General features: G+C 40.7%; 1 protein-coding gene across 2 annotated transcripts in view; it reads right to left on the bottom strand.

Annotated features, from left to right (window-relative positions):
• NAP1L4 (nucleosome assembly protein 1 like 4) overlaps positions 1–16,580 on the bottom strand; it is a 34,402-nt gene extending 17,822 nt beyond the window's left edge. For both annotated transcript variants that reach the window (XM_081904318.1, XM_081904317.1), the window contains exons 1-9: positions 16,417–16,580; positions 9,730–9,763; positions 7,996–8,057; positions 7,074–7,173; positions 6,683–6,824; positions 5,727–5,813; positions 4,179–4,310; positions 3,264–3,335; positions 315–454 (exon numbers count right to left, since the gene is read on the bottom strand). In XM_081904318.1, coding sequence (XP_081760444.1) covers positions 315–454; positions 3,264–3,335; positions 4,179–4,310; positions 5,727–5,813; positions 6,683–6,824; positions 7,074–7,173; positions 7,996–8,057; positions 9,730–9,743 — 749 coding nt within the window. In that variant the 5' untranslated portion in view covers positions 9,744–9,763; positions 16,417–16,580. The remainder of the gene's footprint in view (positions 1–314; positions 455–3,263; positions 3,336–4,178; positions 4,311–5,726; positions 5,814–6,682; positions 6,825–7,073; positions 7,174–7,995; positions 8,058–9,729; positions 9,764–16,416) is intronic.
• Positions 16,581–19,074: the final 2,494 nt, after the last annotated feature.

Here is a 19,074-nt window from a genome sequence, read left to right as displayed (position 1 = left end):
TATCATCCTGACCAGTGGGATCCAGAACTGGACACAGGACTCCGGGTGTGGTCTGACCAAGGCAGAAAAACAGCTTGTTTTTGCTGTTGCATCACATTGTTGACTCATGTTAAAACTTATGGTCCTCTAAGACCCCCCCCCAATCCTTTTCACTTGTATTACTGGCAATAGTTCTGTGATTGCTGATCCAATATACTACATTCATTCATAACATTTTATATTTTATATCATTTTATATTTTGACCACATATATTTATAATAGTACCTTAAACTTCAGACTAGAAGCTCAAAAATGTTCAAGAATATTTTCTTACCCCTCACAGTCAACAATTTCAGGGCCTTCAAATGAAAAGGGATCCGTCTTATCTGGCTCTGACTTCATCTTGTAGGTTTTTGTCAGAATCGAATTAGTAAAATATTCATTGGGCTCGAAGTAGAACTCTAATGTGAAAGACTAAAAGAGATCCATTATTGTTGTAAAGCTCTCAACTATTTTTGGCAGACAGAAGGTGATAAAGTGTTATTAGTAAACAATATTTGTATTGGCAATGCACCCTTTACAAAAATAAAAGTTCAGATCCTACATTGTAACAGTCTCATTTTACACTGTTCTATTAAAATGTCATAAAACATGAATAAGAAAAACAAACACAATAAATAATTTGGAACTATATGTATGTATATATGTGTGTGTGTGTGTGTGTGTGTGTGTGTGTATGTGTGTGTGTATATATATATATATATATATATATATATATATATATATATATATATATATATATATATGTTTTCTTGACAGGTTTTGTATTACAGCTATTCACAGTACTTCAACCTTATGTACAAAGTTCTCCTTTTTATTTTTTTGCCTTTCAAACAAAGCTTAAAGGCTAATCTTAATACAGTGCACACTTAATTCACAAGCAGATATGCACACATACAGGGCAAACAAGAATCAGCATAGCTCAAACTATGACAGTTGAATACAAACATTTAAAGCTGTATCCAACTGATGTCCCTCAGCTGATAAAAGCCTCTGCTGGACCAAAGAGGCTTCTGTGAGTGGAATAGGGATTAATGCCATCTTTAACAATTCCCCTGTACTACCTCCCCTGACTCCATGTTTTTTTGGGGAAGGGGGGATAGGATGTGGGGAATTGCCAAAGGTCACATTGCTCACTCCACCAGGCTTCAGTCAGTGGAGGAACACCAATTGGCTACAACCTTTAATGTTGGTTGGGGGACAATGACATAAACATCTTACATTCATATCTAAAAGCACAAGTGTTATCTATTGCTTTAGTCAGCAGCAATGGCAGGGCAGGTAAGAACAGCAGAGTATCAGATCCCACCCCCCCAAAAAATGGTTTAGAGAATGAGTCAAAGCATTTGAAAACATCTTCAAATGAATTATTTGATTATATATTGCTCAAGTGAAGAAATATTTCAGAACTAGTCACCAGGCATTTCCCTCATTAGCTTGTACTGTTGCTATTCCACCTTCTAGCCACTGCCATAATAATTTGCTAACATTTCCAAGCTACAAGAAAAATGGAGGGCAAACACCCCCATGTGAGCCAGAGGCAGTTTGCTGTGCAGGTGCTCATTCACAAGGAGCAGTTAACTGCTAACTTGTTCAAGAAAAGCATGAAACTGCGAAACCTTTGGTGAAAAATAATCCAAAATCAATTATCTTATTTCAGGTCTGACAACCAGGAGAGAATTACAACTTTACTTAAGTAACCACAATATGGATAAAAGCTTCACTACAGCGCATTCAAAGAACAGAAGCTTAAATATGTTCTAGCAGAACTCTCACATATTGCTTAGTTTTCTAGTGGCAAACTGCTCTTATGTGCCAAGTGAAATCAAGAGCTTGGAGTACTTCCAGGAACAACAGGATGCCATATGAACTGTTATTCCAGCCACTGATTTCTGTTTATATTACTAGAGCTAGTTCTCACTAGAGAGCAGATAAAAGCTTCTCCCACCCTCTTAAAAAGGTAATTCTAATCCTTTAACATATAAATAGAAGTAAAATGCAAACCCAGCATGTAAGATACTAACAGAAGACTGAGCAGTGTAACCAACTTAAAACTTTTCCAAGGAAAATCAAAGCCGAGGTTGTTAATAATGTGGGGTCAACTCTCTGAAGGTGAAGCCATGTAATGCTACTGAGCACAACTTCCTCTGAGTGCTTCTATTAGATCAATACAGTATAAAACTCTATTTACTGGGCAAAACCTTTCACTAAGAGCAGTGAACTACTGAATAGTTTTTCTGAAGTGGCCCACTAAGCAATATATATTTTTAGCTACTTTCACTGCATGCAGCCCAACAGAAACAGCTCCCAGAGAACCTAATTCACTAATTAATGCCATTAACATTCTAAATGAGGTACTAGGAAAGATCTGCATCTTCCCTTGCTCTGTGGAGGTTGTTTAAAACTAGTTCAAATATGTTAAGAATATCTTCCTTGATGGGCAGGCAATGATACAGAAGACTTCTTAACACATATTAAGTGGTTCTGTCTAGTTTTTCAATTCTTGAGTCATTGTATTAACTTGGTCCTTGAAGCAGAACAAAAGGTTCCTCCTATTTTTTGGAACCTTTCCCCAGGACAGCAGAAATGGATTAGTTTCACTTTGTTGGTTGTTGCATGTAACATTTTGCAACAAAGGAAAACTAAAATACAGTCCCAACAACTCACCAATGGCAGAAGAAACCTATACTCACTCACCATACATGAATTAGCGGCACATCTTAAGTTTACATAAATGATTACCAAACCTATACTGAACTCTACCCCTTGCCGAGTTCAGTTATTTTGCTTATGATACTCACGTAGATTGAAAATGAGCAAAACCTATGAACACCGACCAACATCTCTCCCTATTTTCCTTCCCTGCTCCATTTTTGTTTATTTTGTTTCTTTGCTGGTAAAGTTTTTGTTTTAGTTTATATCAATATAAGAAACATGCTTCAATAAAGGATTAATAAAGACCTAATTCAAGTACAAGCTCATATTATTTTAAAACATTGTTTCATTAATTGTCAGTAGGTGGTGCTATTATAACTGTAGTTTTTAATGCCTGATCTAATAAAGAAGTCCCCAGTGGGATATACAGCTGAGAAGTTCATCTTCTAAAGTGAAACTTGATACAATAAGATAAAAATGGAAATCCTCCACACTCAAACTATTAATGGATACCATGCCCCTCACAAGTTAAATCATATTAAATTCTTCGAAGTTAAATCATACTAACCATAGGCTGTCCTGGCTCAGAAAATTTTACTTTGATATCCTGCAGGTGCTTCAAAATTGGCTCATCATATTCCTAAACAAAAATGGTAAAGCTATGATTAAGATGAAAGAAATGGCTGGCATCTCATAAAGAGTCAAATGCCTCCAATGCAAGTTCTCAAGTTTACATCTTCAATTTCAAGTTAACTGTTTCTGCTTCAGATAGTTCTTCAGATAGTTCTGTTTCTGCTTCAGATAGTTCTTCAGCCAACTCTATATATTTACTAACACACTAACCCCCCCCCTCCCAATACAGTTGACTCAATAATAAATGTATCTCAGAAGGTCAAGAGGGATATACGATCAGGTGTGTACTAATTTAAGAGGAGAGATGAGAGACCCCAATTTTTGGACAACACCGAGACAGCAAATAAGGAGAAGGTAAATCAAGAAAAGGCCAAAACAGGGACAAAAGTAGCTTACTGAAATCTGCAAGTTGTAAATTAATTAGAAAAGCCCGGCAAAATTCTAACAAACAGCATGACAGTGGCCTGGGCTCACACATACATGTGCTGATGCAGGCTGCCCCAAAGTCCGTTTTGCTGTTTCCTTACTCTTGACATGCTGGAACAAGCCTAGAGTTGTTTTCTAGTCCAAACCCATGAAAGCAGGTTTGGACAACAGTACAAGTCAAAGCTTATGGTCTGTTGCAGCGAGAAGTGGGAGACAAGTGAAGTGAGGACTTCTGAGCAGCATGAGCAATACTATTTTAATGTGATGAGTGAACCAGAACACATGTTCATTAATACTTATTTGCAGGCAAATCTCTCACAGCTCCCTTTCCTGTTCATATTTATCATTATCAGTTGGTATTTGAATTGAGATAGCATGACATGTAAAAACACTAATTAACAAACATTCTTTTAATAGGCATTACCTGTACTAATTCACTCAGCATATCTACATTTCTAAATATTGTGAACCAAAAATCTGGGATTCCTTTGGGATTTGTCTCTTCAGCTGCTCCTGCTTCTTTTTCTTCTATTACTACTTTATTTTTCACATCTCCCTAATAACAGAAAAGAGAGAAACTTCTTTAAAGGTTTTGGCCAGAAGCTAGTCAACAAATAAATTCAAAGTTGTTTGTAAAATGCAAATGCCCCATTTCCTAGGTGTCCTTTTAATTTTCTTAATGCAGAAACATTGTCATTATAAAAAGTATTTGCATCTAAAACAAAACTTGGGTGGTTGTGAGGCTAAGGGCTATAAGAGGAAAGAATAGCAATTTTAACACGGATTGGTATTGCTTTATTACACAAGTAAACTACTTGGGTCATACATTATATCTCATTGACACATGGTGATTTATGGATTCTGAGAAGATTTAAGTAAATTTGTATAACTTCTCAATATATATCATTGAAATGTATGTACTGTGACTGTGTATTTTGTTTATTATTATTTGTTAAATGCTATGATGGGCGAAAATATAACCTTGGGTGGTTTTGCGCCTATCAGTTTGGAAACAAAATGACACCCCACCCCCGGCACACTTGCCCTAAAAAAAATGAGGCAATGGTTTCTCCATATTATGGAGAGTTCCAGGGTATGCAAAAGTAAATTAGTCTCTAATTTAAAAAAACCAAAAACAGCATCTAAAAATAGTTTAACATGGTCACATTTTCATTTTCTTACCTCTCCAGAATGCCCCCTACCCACTATACAGTAATAAAGCACTAAGGTTTCCAAACCTGAACTCTTTCATACTTTGTAACTCAACTGGGAGAATTTCAGGAGGCATGCAGACACAGTAATAAAAAATAGGGGAATATTTCCCTTTTAGAGCAGTTCAGAGATTAAGATCACTGGAGGAGGCCCTCTCGCAGATCCACCAATCTCATAGGTTCTGGCAGCAGTAGCTTGTCAGAGGGCTTTCTCAGTGATGATCCTAAGAATGTGAAGCTCCCTTACAACACAGGTGCATCAAGTACCCTATCTTTTTGTATCCTCCCTAAAATGTGTTGACTAAAACTATTGCTTTTGAGTTGCTGTAACCCGTCCTGAACCTTTTGCTGAAAAGCAGGCAGAAAAGACAAAAATAAAATAGATCAATAATGACGTGTCCCCAAAACGAAGATAACAGACATGCAAAAAATGCCTGCTTTTTCTCATCCTGGGTGTTACTGTAGCACTGGAATGGAACCCATTAGCAGAAGAGGCTGTCAACAGGTTACGAACAGTGCAAATGACTAGATCAAAGCAGGTTCCTGGCCAATTTCATTAGGCATGCAGCTATTATATGCAGCTATAGAAAGAGAAAAACTGCTAAATATCTTGGTAACTCAAGCTCATGATGTGCTCTGGTAGGACAGGTATTATTTTAATTAGATCACTTCATTAGGTTTTCTGAAGAGTTTACTAGAAATATTACACATCACAGCTTAAATTATTTTAGTAATTGTGTTCAGAAGCAAATTATACTTACGGCAAGTTTTTCTTCCTCCTCATTTTCACTGTGCCATTCTGCTTCTGCCTCTGTGGGTTCAGCACCACCAGTGATAAAATCCCTTCTCTGTGTAATTAGTATAAAAATTGTAGACAAGTTAGAACATACTAAGGTTATCCAAGAGCACTGGAGAGTGCTGTGGAAAATGGATCAACAATGGTGGTTCCCATTGTATGCTCAAATGAGTTAAGGAACTGTATAGACTACTATCTCAGAAGTATTAGGAATATGCTTCATTTTTTTAAATCTAACACCCAAATGACTTTATCATCAAACAATATCTGAGAGTGACAGGTTTCTGGTATTTTAGATACTCTAACCAAGGTACAGGGCAACAAATATCCTTTGAACGTTGTAAATTAAAGTAAAAAGAAAAGAAAACAGTTACTTTAGCTGAACAAAAACTAAATAAACTATAATGCCTAAAAAGAGAAAATGAAGTGCAGATTACAGCTGTGTAGCTGTTGAACAGTTCAAACATGAAATTGACCAGGATCAGAAGAATCCTGAATAACTATACCATAAATGAATACCAGTATTCTAAATGCCAAAATAATTAATTATAGAATTAAGACTTAACAGTAAAGCCCTAATATAGTTATTGTTTTAGGTAAAGGCTACTAACAGCAGGAACATTAGTTTTATATATCTAGCAGCTGTCTTAGAGGGACCACTCAGCCTATTGTTCTCACCTCCCTTTTGTCAACACATGCTAAACACACACCTAAGTAGTCAGGCTTTGAGAACACTTCGGATAGCTATAGGCAAGTTCTCATGATATAGATGACAGAAATAAAATAAATAGCAACCACACAGTGTAAAGAACAACCCAGTTTTAGCCCCCTCGCAATGATAGGAGCTGTTACAATTACAGGAAGATGAAGCATAGTTCCACTAATATTAGTTAAGACTGCAAGGAAATTTACATGCCTTACCTTATCAAAGAGAGGCTGGTACAGGGCTGCATATTTTCGCTCTAAATCATGAACTTCTTCATAAAATTTAGCTTCTATATGGGCACATTTCACCTGAAGCTGTTTCAAGGCATCAATTCTTCTTTTTACTGCTTTTGGTAAGCTAGGAACAAAAGTATTTAGAATTTACATAGCAGCAGCATCTAGCTTCCTCCACATAATAAGATTTTCACTACTTTCCAAGTATCTCCAGAATTCAGAGAAATTTCCTGTCCCTCTCTAAGGCTGGAGGCTTTCCTTAACCTCAGGCTGAGCTTGCCAAATCAAATTAACAAATGTACCTAATAGTGGCAAGTGCATTTTTGGACCAGTGAATCTTTTACTTGTGACAAGTGGTGTTTCTCATTCTTACGTTTCAATGTAGCTGGAAGGAGTGTGAGGTGCATTATCAAGTCGCTCCTGTAAAGCTGCCAAGACTTGTGGATTCTGCATTACCTGGTCTGCTAACTTTTCTGTAAAAGAAGAGTTTAAACAAATCTCACTATAACGGTATAATTTTATTAGGCATTTATTTTGGCATCATTTCCACATAAAAGTCAAACCAGGGAATTCTTAGATAGGGTATTGTGCTCCCAAAGGAATAATGAAACTATCTGGAAATATAAGACGTTCAAATTACAAAAGCTGTGGATGATAGAAATAAGATGACATTGAAGAAAAGTTCTTCAGAGGTATAAAGTACAGGTCAAAAGCTACCCATTCATTCAAGTTCCCTTATTGTCCCCAGCAACTTAAGCTGCATTTCTTTGGAATTTTAAGCAATTCTATCCCTGAAGGCCCAGTGCACAAAACAGAACATGTAATCAAAACAGATTTCTTACTCTGGGGCCAGGATTAAAGAACCATCCCTATTCATACCCAACATCAACTAGTTGCCCAAATATAAAGATATTATCTCAGTTCCTGAAAAAATATGAATTCCAGAGAAAATGTGCAAACCTGGCGAGCAGTCTTCAAGAACCTTCTGATTTAGACCTTTGATGTATATGCAACATAACAGAAGGCACAAGGAAGTTCTTGGCATACCCCTTAAGACAGTGATCACAGCTCCTGCTGCTCTGCCATCTCTGTCCACTAAAACATAACTTTTACCCAATCAGGAAGAGGTGCAGGAAGGAGCTATACACAAAAACCAGGATAGGATGCACAGCAGCAGCATAATTTCTCTCACCTTCAGAGCTTTTAAAGGGATAAAAACAATCTCTGGAAACCCTAACCACACACTCATTCTGCATTTTAACATACTTTTGAAACATAGTATTTTAATCAGTTACCTTTTTTATCACCGGTACCTTTAGCAGCTTCCACAGAATCTGAGGCAGCATCTTCTGTTTTACTGCAAAAACATATTTGAGAGATATTTGCATAATATAATATAACTTAAATCAAGTAAGCTTTGGTAAATGGGGTGGATCCAGGGTAATGCTCACTGGAATGCCACTCAAACTGAGTGGTTGGGAGAAGGACTAAAAAGCAGAACTTTTAATGATTCCTCCTTTCCTCTGTAGTCCATTGTTCCAAAGGGCTGCCCTTCTATTCATGACAGGATAAGTTCTGGATCCAACCCAATGTAAACTGGTATTTTAAAAATTAGTAAAGATATCAACTTCTTGTTGGCAGTTTTGACACTCAAATGAACTTGTACAATAGGCACTTAAAAATAAATCAGATTTTCAATTTTCCATTACTTTTGCCAAGACTGTACACAGGATAAAGGCTAAAGATACTGTTAGGTGAATTATACTGCATTCTAGGTGTGTGTGGAAAGATTCCCATGACACATATTTCCAAACAGCTTGCCAGGAGAATTTCATTGGTTAGGAATCACTATTTCTAAATTTCCAACTTGAAAAGGCAATTGGAGAAAATTAAACTGTCACCCTGGTTTAAAGAGCTATTTTGCACCTAGCTTATATATCAAAGTTTCTAAAACTGGATGTGGCTCACATACATCATTTGAATAGCAATGCTCCTCCACTGGGAGGGGGGATGGCCCCCTCAAATATTTTACTGAGGGGGCTGGAGGGATCTTGCTCCTTAGGAATTGGCTCCTATGGCACACAGTATGGATGCCTCAAGAGACAGACAAATCAGGAGTTTGTGGCATGCCAGGGCAGGAGCAACGAAACCTAGTGTGCCTACCTAAGACAGAATGAGCTCCGCCTGCCACTCCAGTGCAGGACTGCATTCCATTCCATAGCTCAAAGCCACACCCCTTCCCACCGGCCTTCACATTTCTAATTAAGACCAGAAGGAAACACATCAGAAAACATGAGGAATTGCATATTTAACTGTACTGTACCCTGGAGTTGCACTCTTATATTTTCAGTTGGATTTTTATACACCTGCCAAGAAGTTGGACCACTACTGTTTCAGGACCTATTCTTCCTCTCTTGCTTTGTGAATAGTAGTTTGGCTATAACGCTAGTACACAATTTGAAGCACAGGTTCTAAAAATTCTCAGTAAGCTTCCCATGGGTAACTAAGAACAAAAAAAAACTTAGTAGGAAGGACCCACATGTTCTATGTTTTAAGGGTATCAAGAATGTACAATGCACCATAAACTGACCATCACTCCCTGACACAACATGACACAGTAACGGGGCTACACAGACATACCAATTTCACACAGATTAGAAGAAAAAAAAGCACAAACATTTTCAATTATATATTTTCAGAAATGTTTAATGCTTTTCAATTGTGTTGTTTTGCTGTTTTGTCATTTGCAGTGCTCCTCTGGAAAGAAAGGCAGGATATAAACTTAATAAATGGTCATCATCTCCTGACTCATTAGAGGGACCACATCTTAACCAAAGGAAATCGGTATAGAAAATATGTTTTATTAAGTCCAGTGAAAGATTTTCTCAAGTACAGGGAACTCCCCATTTGCATAGTGGTTGTGCCGAAAACACTGCATGTGTCAGTGATCACACATCAATCAGACAAGCGCAAAACGTTTGCCACTAATTCTTAAAGACCCATAATTTTCAGGACTTTTCAGAACCTACCTGTTATCTGCCATCTGCGAGATCTTTTATCCACCTGTAAGACAATACAAAGAATTTAAAAGTATGCTGATATGTTTCCAAAGCAACTATCATGGAATAGTATTATTTTTGTATATTATTTTTACTAATAGCCAATCACAGCATAAACCACTTCTGAATTACATTTAAAAATGGTTTCAACCATCTTGTATTATGGAATGGACTTGCTTTTAGAAGTTGAAATACATTTCTCTGTTATTTTCCACTGAAAGCCTATTGAATTGGACTTAGCAGACTAAAAGTCAATCCTAGAATGTGTAAGATATATGTTTTTTCCCCCTTCGTTAACAAACATCCAAACAACAGTAGCACAAACTAAAATCCCTACGTTATAGTTCATATATTTCATTTTTGCAATACTAGAGGTAGAACTTATTTAGCCAATCACAATTTTTGAAAAAAGCTTAAATGAACTTAGGGCTTGAATAAATGCATCATTGTACATAGCAGAGTTGCCCTCTATTCTCTATTACTTTTGTAATGTATATAGATCAAATATCTCTATACTGACATCTGCAAGGAGTTGCTGCTCTTAACTGCATTCTAAGAAATGTAACTTTAAGAACTTGTGCTTAAGCATGCTTTTCATTCCTCCCTCCAATTTTTTTCCTTATAAATAAATAAATAAAATGAATCATTTGCAAGTGTTGAAGAGAGAAACTCAAGAAATTACTCCTGTGGGCAGGATCAGAAGCAAAAGTGAGTGAAATAATGGGTGCAACTCTACTTTGTACGGTAGGGATACATTCCAACTACACAGAAGTTGGGGGTTTCTATACAAACACATGCCTCCATCCAGGCAAGGAAGCAGTATTGTCATTGTTATGCATTTGAGAGTCATAGCCTAGGCCACAGGCACGCATGGGGAACCTTTGGCATGCAAGTCAATCTTAGTCTTGAGAGGCTATCTCCCAAAAACCACACCCATCTGTCAATCAAATGGCATCACTCTATTGCAGAGTTTTGCAAACTTTTCATGTTGGTGACACACTTTTCAGACACATATCATTTCATGACACAGTAATTCAGTTTTATTAGCAAACCAGAGGTTAAACTAACCCCTTATAAGAGTCTTAGCATGACACACCTATACACTGCAGCCAACACACTAATGTGTCACGACACAGTTTGGAAAACTCTGCCCTATTGGGTCGGTGATGGCAGCTGACAGGTAGGGAATTCTGTTATGCATTGGCAGAATTCTATGTAGACAGAATTGAACAGTTCATCAGCTGAAGATGTCATGACATCAGAACTGACAAGTGGGTGGTCAATTCATATATACCCAGAAAGTATACTCATATATACTCTGGAGCATGGTTTTAGAAAATTGTCCATATGACTACAGTTAAGTGACTTGGATGTGATATTGTAGCAGGTCAGCATCAAACCATATTTTGGCATTACAAGCATGAGTATCAGACTCATGCTCTTCCCTTTGCTCCACTCTGAATTTAAGACAAACCAGTGTGCAATTTCATCCAAATTTTGTTTCCTGAAAAAATGTGGGGGGGGGGGAGACACACTAAGGATCAGAACTTATGGGAAGTATCTTTGCAGTAGCCACAATATATGGCTCTGGCAAAGGATGCATGTAGACCAGAGCAAGGAGGAAAGGGCTGGAAAGCACATACAGGACAACTGTCACCTTGCCAGGGTAGGGAGTCACCCCAGAGGGAAAATACTCGGAATCATGACAGGTAAAGTGGAAGTAAAAGAAGTAAAAGCCCACATGGAGCTGCAGCAGTCTTGCTCAGAGAACAAAGGCAGACTGGCATGATGCTGGTCAAAGTTAGAGAGAGCCAAAAAGACCTCACAGATCTGTTGCCAGCTTGTTCAAGACGAGTGCAGGAAGCCAGTCTACAGGAGAGAGGTCCACTGCTTCGTTGAGCTAGAGTAAGGAGCCTACAGGGAAGGAGGGAGGCTTCCTCTTCTCACAGCTGGATTTTCTACAGCAGAAATGGAAAACTATTGTCTCTTGCTTGTTCATTGTCTGGCAATAGTGTTATCTTTTTACACACACACACACACACACACACACAGAGAGAGAGAGAGAGAGAGAGAGAGAGAGAGAGAGAGAGAGAGAGAGAGAACAGCCCTTCCCAAGTGAAAGCTCTGCAAGGAAAGCAACTGGTTGGGTACTTCTGCTGGACAGTGGCATAACACCCACCCCTTTTGAGAGAGTTCATGTGCACAGTGTGTAATGGCTGAAAAGTGATTCTGCTGAAGCCTTGGTGGTGCTGCACGGGAAGGGAGCCTGGAGGGAGGAAACACCCTGGACTCTGGCTCTTTTTTTGTTTCTTTCCTGTGAATCAATGTCCCATGAGAAAAAAAGTGTTTCTCCACCTCTGATACACAATATCAAAACTCTCCAAAATATATTTTGGTTACATTTTAGCAAGGTTTAACAATGATAAATATGGTGGAGATTTAAGTTGTTGCTATTGTTGACAAAGAAACTCTTAAAAATCTACTGCAAATCACCCAGATTACTACTTGTAGATTCTTACCTACTTTTGTAGATTCTTTTTTTTCCCCAAGTGAATTTTTATTGTTTTCCTTACATATTCTTTTCCAACAAATTGTAATAGCACCATACATTCCCTTTGACTCTGCCGAGTCGCGACCCCCCCTCCCTCCCTACTTTTGTAGATTCTTACCTACTTCTGCCCACAAGATCACATGACAAACTGAAAAGCAGGTAAGAGCAAAAATCTGAAAGAGCCACTCATTTGGGAAAAAGCTATTCATCACAAATCTGGGCCAGCTCACTGTTTCATAAATTTAAGATGAAGTATTTCTGACCTATGGTCAGAAAGATTAAGAAAACAGCTAAACATGCAGGAGTGATCGGAGCAAGAGTTACTGCAACAATACTAAAACTATACTTTACACCCAATATGAGGCTGCTGAAAGAGTCCTCTCTCTCAAGTTCTCCCTGTCTTCCCATTTAGGATAATTTATTCCATGTTGTGACAATATAATACTCTGAGTTTCTGCCTTGCGTGTTACTGGCATTAGCTGGGAGGGTGGGGAGGTGACAGACAATGTAATGACTGCATTAAATGGGATATGGATGAAGGATGGCGGGGAGAGAAGAACTTGATATGGGGCTGCAATTTTTGGCAGCAGTCCTGTGTCATGTGCAACACGTAGTTATGACCTCTGTAACAGAGCAAAATACCTACTTCAAAGATATAAAATATTAGAAGTACCACTTAGAAGCCCAGAAGACAAACATCAGAATATTTAACCATAATCACAACTTATAAGCAACCTCTAAAGATATGTAGCCTGCAAAGGTAGTTGAATTAAAGTTTACTGAATGGTCAATATATGGGACATAATTAAAAATAAAGACACTTTACGTGAAGTTGCTATCAAATAATAAGACAAAGTTTGACCAATTCAGTCAGCAATAGATTATTTCATAGATGGAATGCTAAATTCTACTTTGACTTTCCCCCATTCATTATCCACACTGACAGCCAGTGTGTTATAGTGATTATAGAGTGTTGGACTAGGACCCATGAGACTAGGGTTCAAATCCCCACTATGTCATGAAGCTCACTGGGTGACTGTGGACTAGTCACCGCCGCTCAGTGGGTTGTTGCGGGAATTATTTGAGGAGCGGGGAGAACCATGTAGGCCACCTTGAGCTCCTTGGACAAAAAGATGGGACATAAAATGCAATAAATAATAAAAATAAATACAATAAATAAAATATCCATAGAATAACATTAAAACTACACAAAGTAGTTTAAAGAAAAATGTAAGTGACAATGTGTATTAACACCAAATTCTCGGTCATGTGAGGTAGAACACAATGCTTTTATAAGCATGTTTTCACCAACAGCAGCAGTCAACAAATTCCAAAAACACTTGAAGTATTTCAGCAAGGTGAATTGCCAGAAATCTGTAGGATTATGGTTATAATGTATATTAAATTAGATATCAGTCAACATGACCATATTTCAAACCTTTTATAAAGCAGACCCACAAACAAAACTTGTAGTGTAGTGAATTGTCCTACTGTGAATGGAAGGGCTCTTTCCATTTACAGATGGGACCTTCTTCCTCCAGCTCCTCACAACACTTCCCACCATGTTTTGGAGGGGCCCCCAACCTTCTGCAGAATATTCAGGTGGTACAGAGGAATGGAAGTATTGGCAGGAATTGCTTCCACTCCCTCCTCTGATGGGATCATCTTATGGTGGGAGTTCTACTCATGGAAATCCTGAAAACAACTCGGTCATCATAGGGAATCAAGTTATACTTAATGTTATGTAAGTGCCATAGTCCTTCACAGTAACTGTCCTGAATACCACCAACCAACAACATGGTGATCAACAAGATTCCTGAAATCTACTAATTTCATTTGCTTACTCATTTCAGAATTACTTTGTAAACATGTAGAACTGAGACAGATTTTCTGCAATGTCCCTAGCGGAATTGGTAGCCAACAAAGGCTTGTTTGAACTAGGCCTTTTAAGGATCATATGCACATGTTTAGCAGAAGATGTAAACTTACATCTGTCTTTACTGCTATGCAACAAAATTAGCCACTTTATCTCAAAGAGTAACTGACAGCAAGTTGTAAGCAAAATATAATTTAGTTTCCAACCAATATTAATTTGGTTTTCAACAAAGGACTGACAGTTCTTTCTTTTCTTCCTTGCCCCATCAGTTACAATAGTACATACTTATTAAAAAGCCAGTCAAGTATGCAAAGAATTATACCTAAGAAGCAAGAGCATTTTAAGAGACCGTCTACACTGTCAGTCGAAAATAATTAAAGAAAACTGCTGGTAAGTGTCTATATTTTGGGAGCCTTCCAAAAGTGGATTATTTGTTATAATTAATGCAACCACAATTAAACTACAAGATTTGCATCTTGCTTCACCAAGTCTTGTAGACTGGGCTCCTTTGGGAGGAAGGGCAGGATATACACTGAATACATACATACAACTACTAATTATTACTATTCATATGAACCAGAGAAGGACTGCAGTTCAGTTGTAGAACATCTGCTTTGCACCCAGAAGGTCCCAAATTCAACTATCAGGTGGAGCTGGGAATATCCCATCTGAAACCCTGAAGAGCTACAGCCAATTAGTTAGAAATAAATGTGCAAAACAAACTAAATGGCCTGACTCCGTATGTTATTTCATAACATCTATATACTGCTTGACTGTACCACAAAACCCCTCAAATTGGTTTAAGATCTAAGATAGCTGTTTAACTTTACTCAGATATAATTCCATAATGTTTAATGGGGCTTGTGCACACTTATTGGAGAGCATCTGTCATGAAGTGGGATTTAATTCTTATAATGTATAGGAGCTCATGGCTATCCAGCTGCAGTTGACTTCAACTCCTATCAATCCCCTGAGTATTCAAATGGGAGGAATCAAGATGAAGCAATGGTAAATAGGAGCAAACTTTTGCAAACTAACAGGGGAAAGAATCTGTATGCTAAGGAACACAAACAGTAGTCATGCTGAGATTCTACTACAGGAAGATTTCAACCCATATGGTGTTATTGTGTACAAAATTCATTACTGAATATTATCTTCCACAATGCCACCTATTTTTGAAGGAATGGGTTTCTGTGCAGTAAGTTCAAAACTGACTCAACCCCCCCTTTTCTTTTCTTTCTTTTTTTTTTTTGACTGAGTTTCACATTGATCAGCTAAGTGTTACATTTAAAAGTTTGTCCGAGCTGACTGAATCTTGCGTCCCCAAGGTCTTGCATTTATCAGACTCTTTCAAAACTTGCATCAAGTGCGAGTCAATTATCTTTCTAAGCCTGGAAGATGGTGCGGCCCCTGCAATAAGAGCTACAAGTAGCGATGCCAAACCACAAAGGAAAATTATGGCTTCCGTTACAGAACTTGCAGTCAGAAACCCTCGGGCAGGAACAAAACTATGTGTTCTCTATACAGCGGGTGGGGGGGAGGCTGAGAGGAGCAGTGACTAGAGGGCGCTGGCAGGAAAAACAAGGGCCTGCCAGGTTACATACTGCAGGGCCTACATCGGGAGAAAAAAAGAGGGGGGGCGCTTTTCACGGTGTTTATCTATACGACAAGCCTTTCATAAGGCGCGCACACACGGCGCCAACTGACTTCCCCGCACCGCAACTCCCGCCCCCGTTTCCCACGGCACACCTTCCTAGATAGCCATTTTTAAAGCGGCGTGGCTTAGACAGCAGGACGGGAAGAGAAATCGCAGAGCACATGGCCGAGAAGAGGTACGGGAGAGAGAGGAAGCGATACGCGCGCGTGTGGATGAGCCCGGGGTCCGCCCTGAGGCGGCGGAAAAAAGCGGCTCTCCTCCCATCCGCCTGCGGCAACCCGTGTGAAGAATCGCCGCCAGAGAGCGAGGAAGCGCCGCATCTCGGAGCCTTAATAGCCGCTCCGCCGCGCCCAGAGGCGAGGCCGCTCCTTAAAATGGTGCCCGTGCTGGGACCGGACTGCCCCACCCGCTCCCCTGCCTGTTTCCCCCCGTCAGCCGGGCCTCGGCAGCACAACGGGGCCTGCTCGCCTTCCTCTCCGCCCTTCAGCCCGGGTGTGCAGCAGCAGCACAACAGGCCCGCTCCGCGCTGCGCCCCGCCTCGCCCGGGCCCAGCCCCCGCTATCCCCAACTCACCTGGCCCGGCCCTTGCGTCTCCTCACGCCCGCAATAGCAGCGCCCAGGCTGATCCTCTCACTCCGACTCACTCGGGGCTGCGCCGCCCTAAAGAAGGCCGCCTCCCATTGGCCGACGCGACAGGGCCGCGCGCAGTAAGAGCCGTTCGGATTGGCCTAGGCTTAGCGGCGGCCGCTGCTCCACACGCGGGACATGTTGACTTTCCGGCAGAAAGGGGATGAGCCAATCAGAGCGTGGGGAAGGTGGGAGAGCTCGCGCTCGCCGCGCGTGCGCGAGACCGCTCTAAGCGCGAGAGAATTCTCCGATGCGGGGAAGGGGGCGAGGCGAGAGGAGTGGGGTGGGCGGGGCTTGTCCGGTGGAGCGAGGGAGGCGCTGGAACGCGCCGCGGCATTTAAAGGAGCAGGAGCTGTTTAAGGAAACAATGGGTGGGGAGGTGGAAAGGGCGGTCGGCTCTGCACTAACTTAATGCTTGCGTTTTGCCATGGCAACGTTTGTGATGGACAACATCTGAGCGCCTGGCGCCAAGCTAGAGCTAGTCGACTCTCACCTCGAGGCTGAGGGACTTTAAAGGGAAAGGAGAGTATTGTGCCAGTGCTTCGACGCATAAGTAAATTTACTGGCAGGTAATTTAGTGGGAACCAGTGGCCCTTCCGCTTGTGCTGGATTCCGCTCCCATCAGCTCCAGGCTTTACGTCATATAGTCAGGGATTATGGGAGCTGGATATCAGCAACAGTTCCCTACTCCCGTCTGAAAGGGACTGTGTGCTATGGTGACGGATAATGCAAGAAAGCATAAAGGAAAGAATAAACGTATTGCACATTTGTGCAGAATCACGTGTTCACATCCTGGTAAGAAATTGCATTCGCAACTTTCTACCCTCTGAACATGCAGCGTTTTAGAAATCCATCACAGGCGTGTAAGACAGTAATCCCCGCTGTGAAGTGTAATAACTTTGTAAAAAGTAGTTAATTCACAGATTCAAAGTTGGGCTTCTTGCTATCACGAATGAACATGCAAATAGGCCCAAGGCCAACTTTACCATGAGTTCCAGAGGGTGCCAATATGTCTAGTTTCAAATTTCTCATATCTGTGTGTCAAAAGAGGTGGGAAGCAAAGCAGGATGGTATTATTTACTGTTTACCATACTTCCAGTTTTTAAATATCAATGACTTTAGTCCTAGACACACTGATTTAGAATGAAACTCCATTGAAATTGACATAGGATTGGGCTGTGGCGATAGCTGCTGCAGGAGAAAGGGTTAGAAAACCCCTTGGGGCAGAAAGTTTCTCCTGCCATGCAGTGCCAACTCCAGATTGCAGAGGGGCACCCTTAAGGCAAGATGCCCTCCAGCTATTTCAGTGCACACCTCACAGAGGCACAGGAAGCTGCCTTATAACAAGTCAGAAAATTGGTTGTTCCAGCTCAGTTGTGGAGAACCCTTTTCAGGCTGAGGGCCACATTTCCTTGTGGTCAACTTAACGGGGGCTGCATACGGCCAGAAGCAACAGTAGGCATAGCGACGGATGTGCCTCAAGCCTACATTTCAGCCATGCAGAGCATAGCACACAACACTAATATTTTTGCCTTCCAGACAGGCAAAAGTACTCAAGGAAGGGGTGGTCTGGGGAAGAGTCCTGAGAGTCAAATGAAGAGGCCCAGAAGGCTGTATTTGGTCCCCGGGCCTTAGGCTCTTCATCCAGGCTCTAGCTCAATATTGTCTACACTGGCCAGCAGCAGCTCTCCATGGTTTCAAACCTGGGTCCCTTTCAGCTTTATCTGGACCTTCTGGGTTCAAGCAAGAGTAGGCAGGCAAGCAGGTGGAATGTTGGCTCACTTAACCACTCTGGGGAGAGCAGGCTGGCAAGGAGGAGTTGCTGCACGCTTGCTTGCTTGCTTACTCACTTACTTGCTGGGAGCCAGAATGAAAGTATCAAGGAGCAAGCCGTGGCAGCTGCTGCTCCGCCTTGCTCATTCACCAAGATGGGTGAGTGACAGCAGCAATGAGAAGGACAGTGTTTGCCACTCACCCCCCTTGTCACGGTCTCCCTCCAGAACACTCCTGCTGTTCCACCTTGTTGCCCTTGACACTGTTCTCTCAGACTTCTCCCACTCTGAGTGAGCAGCAACAGCAAAGAATGAACAGCAGCAGAGATTATCCTCTTCCTGGGATGTGGACCTTGGTGGATACCTGCTGATGCCAATCCCTGCCCTGCTCCCCACCCCTCCAGTGCTGATTCCATGTCCTTGAAAGCAAGAAGCCAAATCCCTAAAATATGCAGAGGAGTGCCCTTGTCAAGTTGTTTTGACCAAGTAATTCAAGTGCTGAAGGGGGGTGTGGGGTGGGGCTGTTTTTTTCTTTAGATATTAATCATTGCTGCAAAGACAAAAATCAGAGCATGCCAATCTGCCTACATTCTCAACAGAGTCATTTCTGTAGAGGCAAGTTTCCAGCACACACACTGACAGGACTCGCAGTTAGCCTGTGCACTTTCATTGCTAAACCTGAATAGTCAGATAGTCTTTGACATTTTACACACTACCAATTAGGGGAAAATTTGAGAATAGTGCCTCAAGATAGTTCTGAAATCGTTTTAAACTTTGAAACAGAAGCCATGTTTGGTGCCAGACACCCTTCATTCAATAAGATCACTCTTTT

The sequence above is a fragment of the Podarcis melisellensis genome (genome assembly GCF_964234715.1).
Source record: "Podarcis melisellensis genome assembly, chromosome: 1".
In the NCBI taxonomy this organism is placed as follows: Eukaryota; Metazoa; Chordata; class Lepidosauria; order Squamata; family Lacertidae; genus Podarcis; species Podarcis melisellensis.
This window is presented reverse-complemented; position numbering and strand designations above follow the sequence as displayed.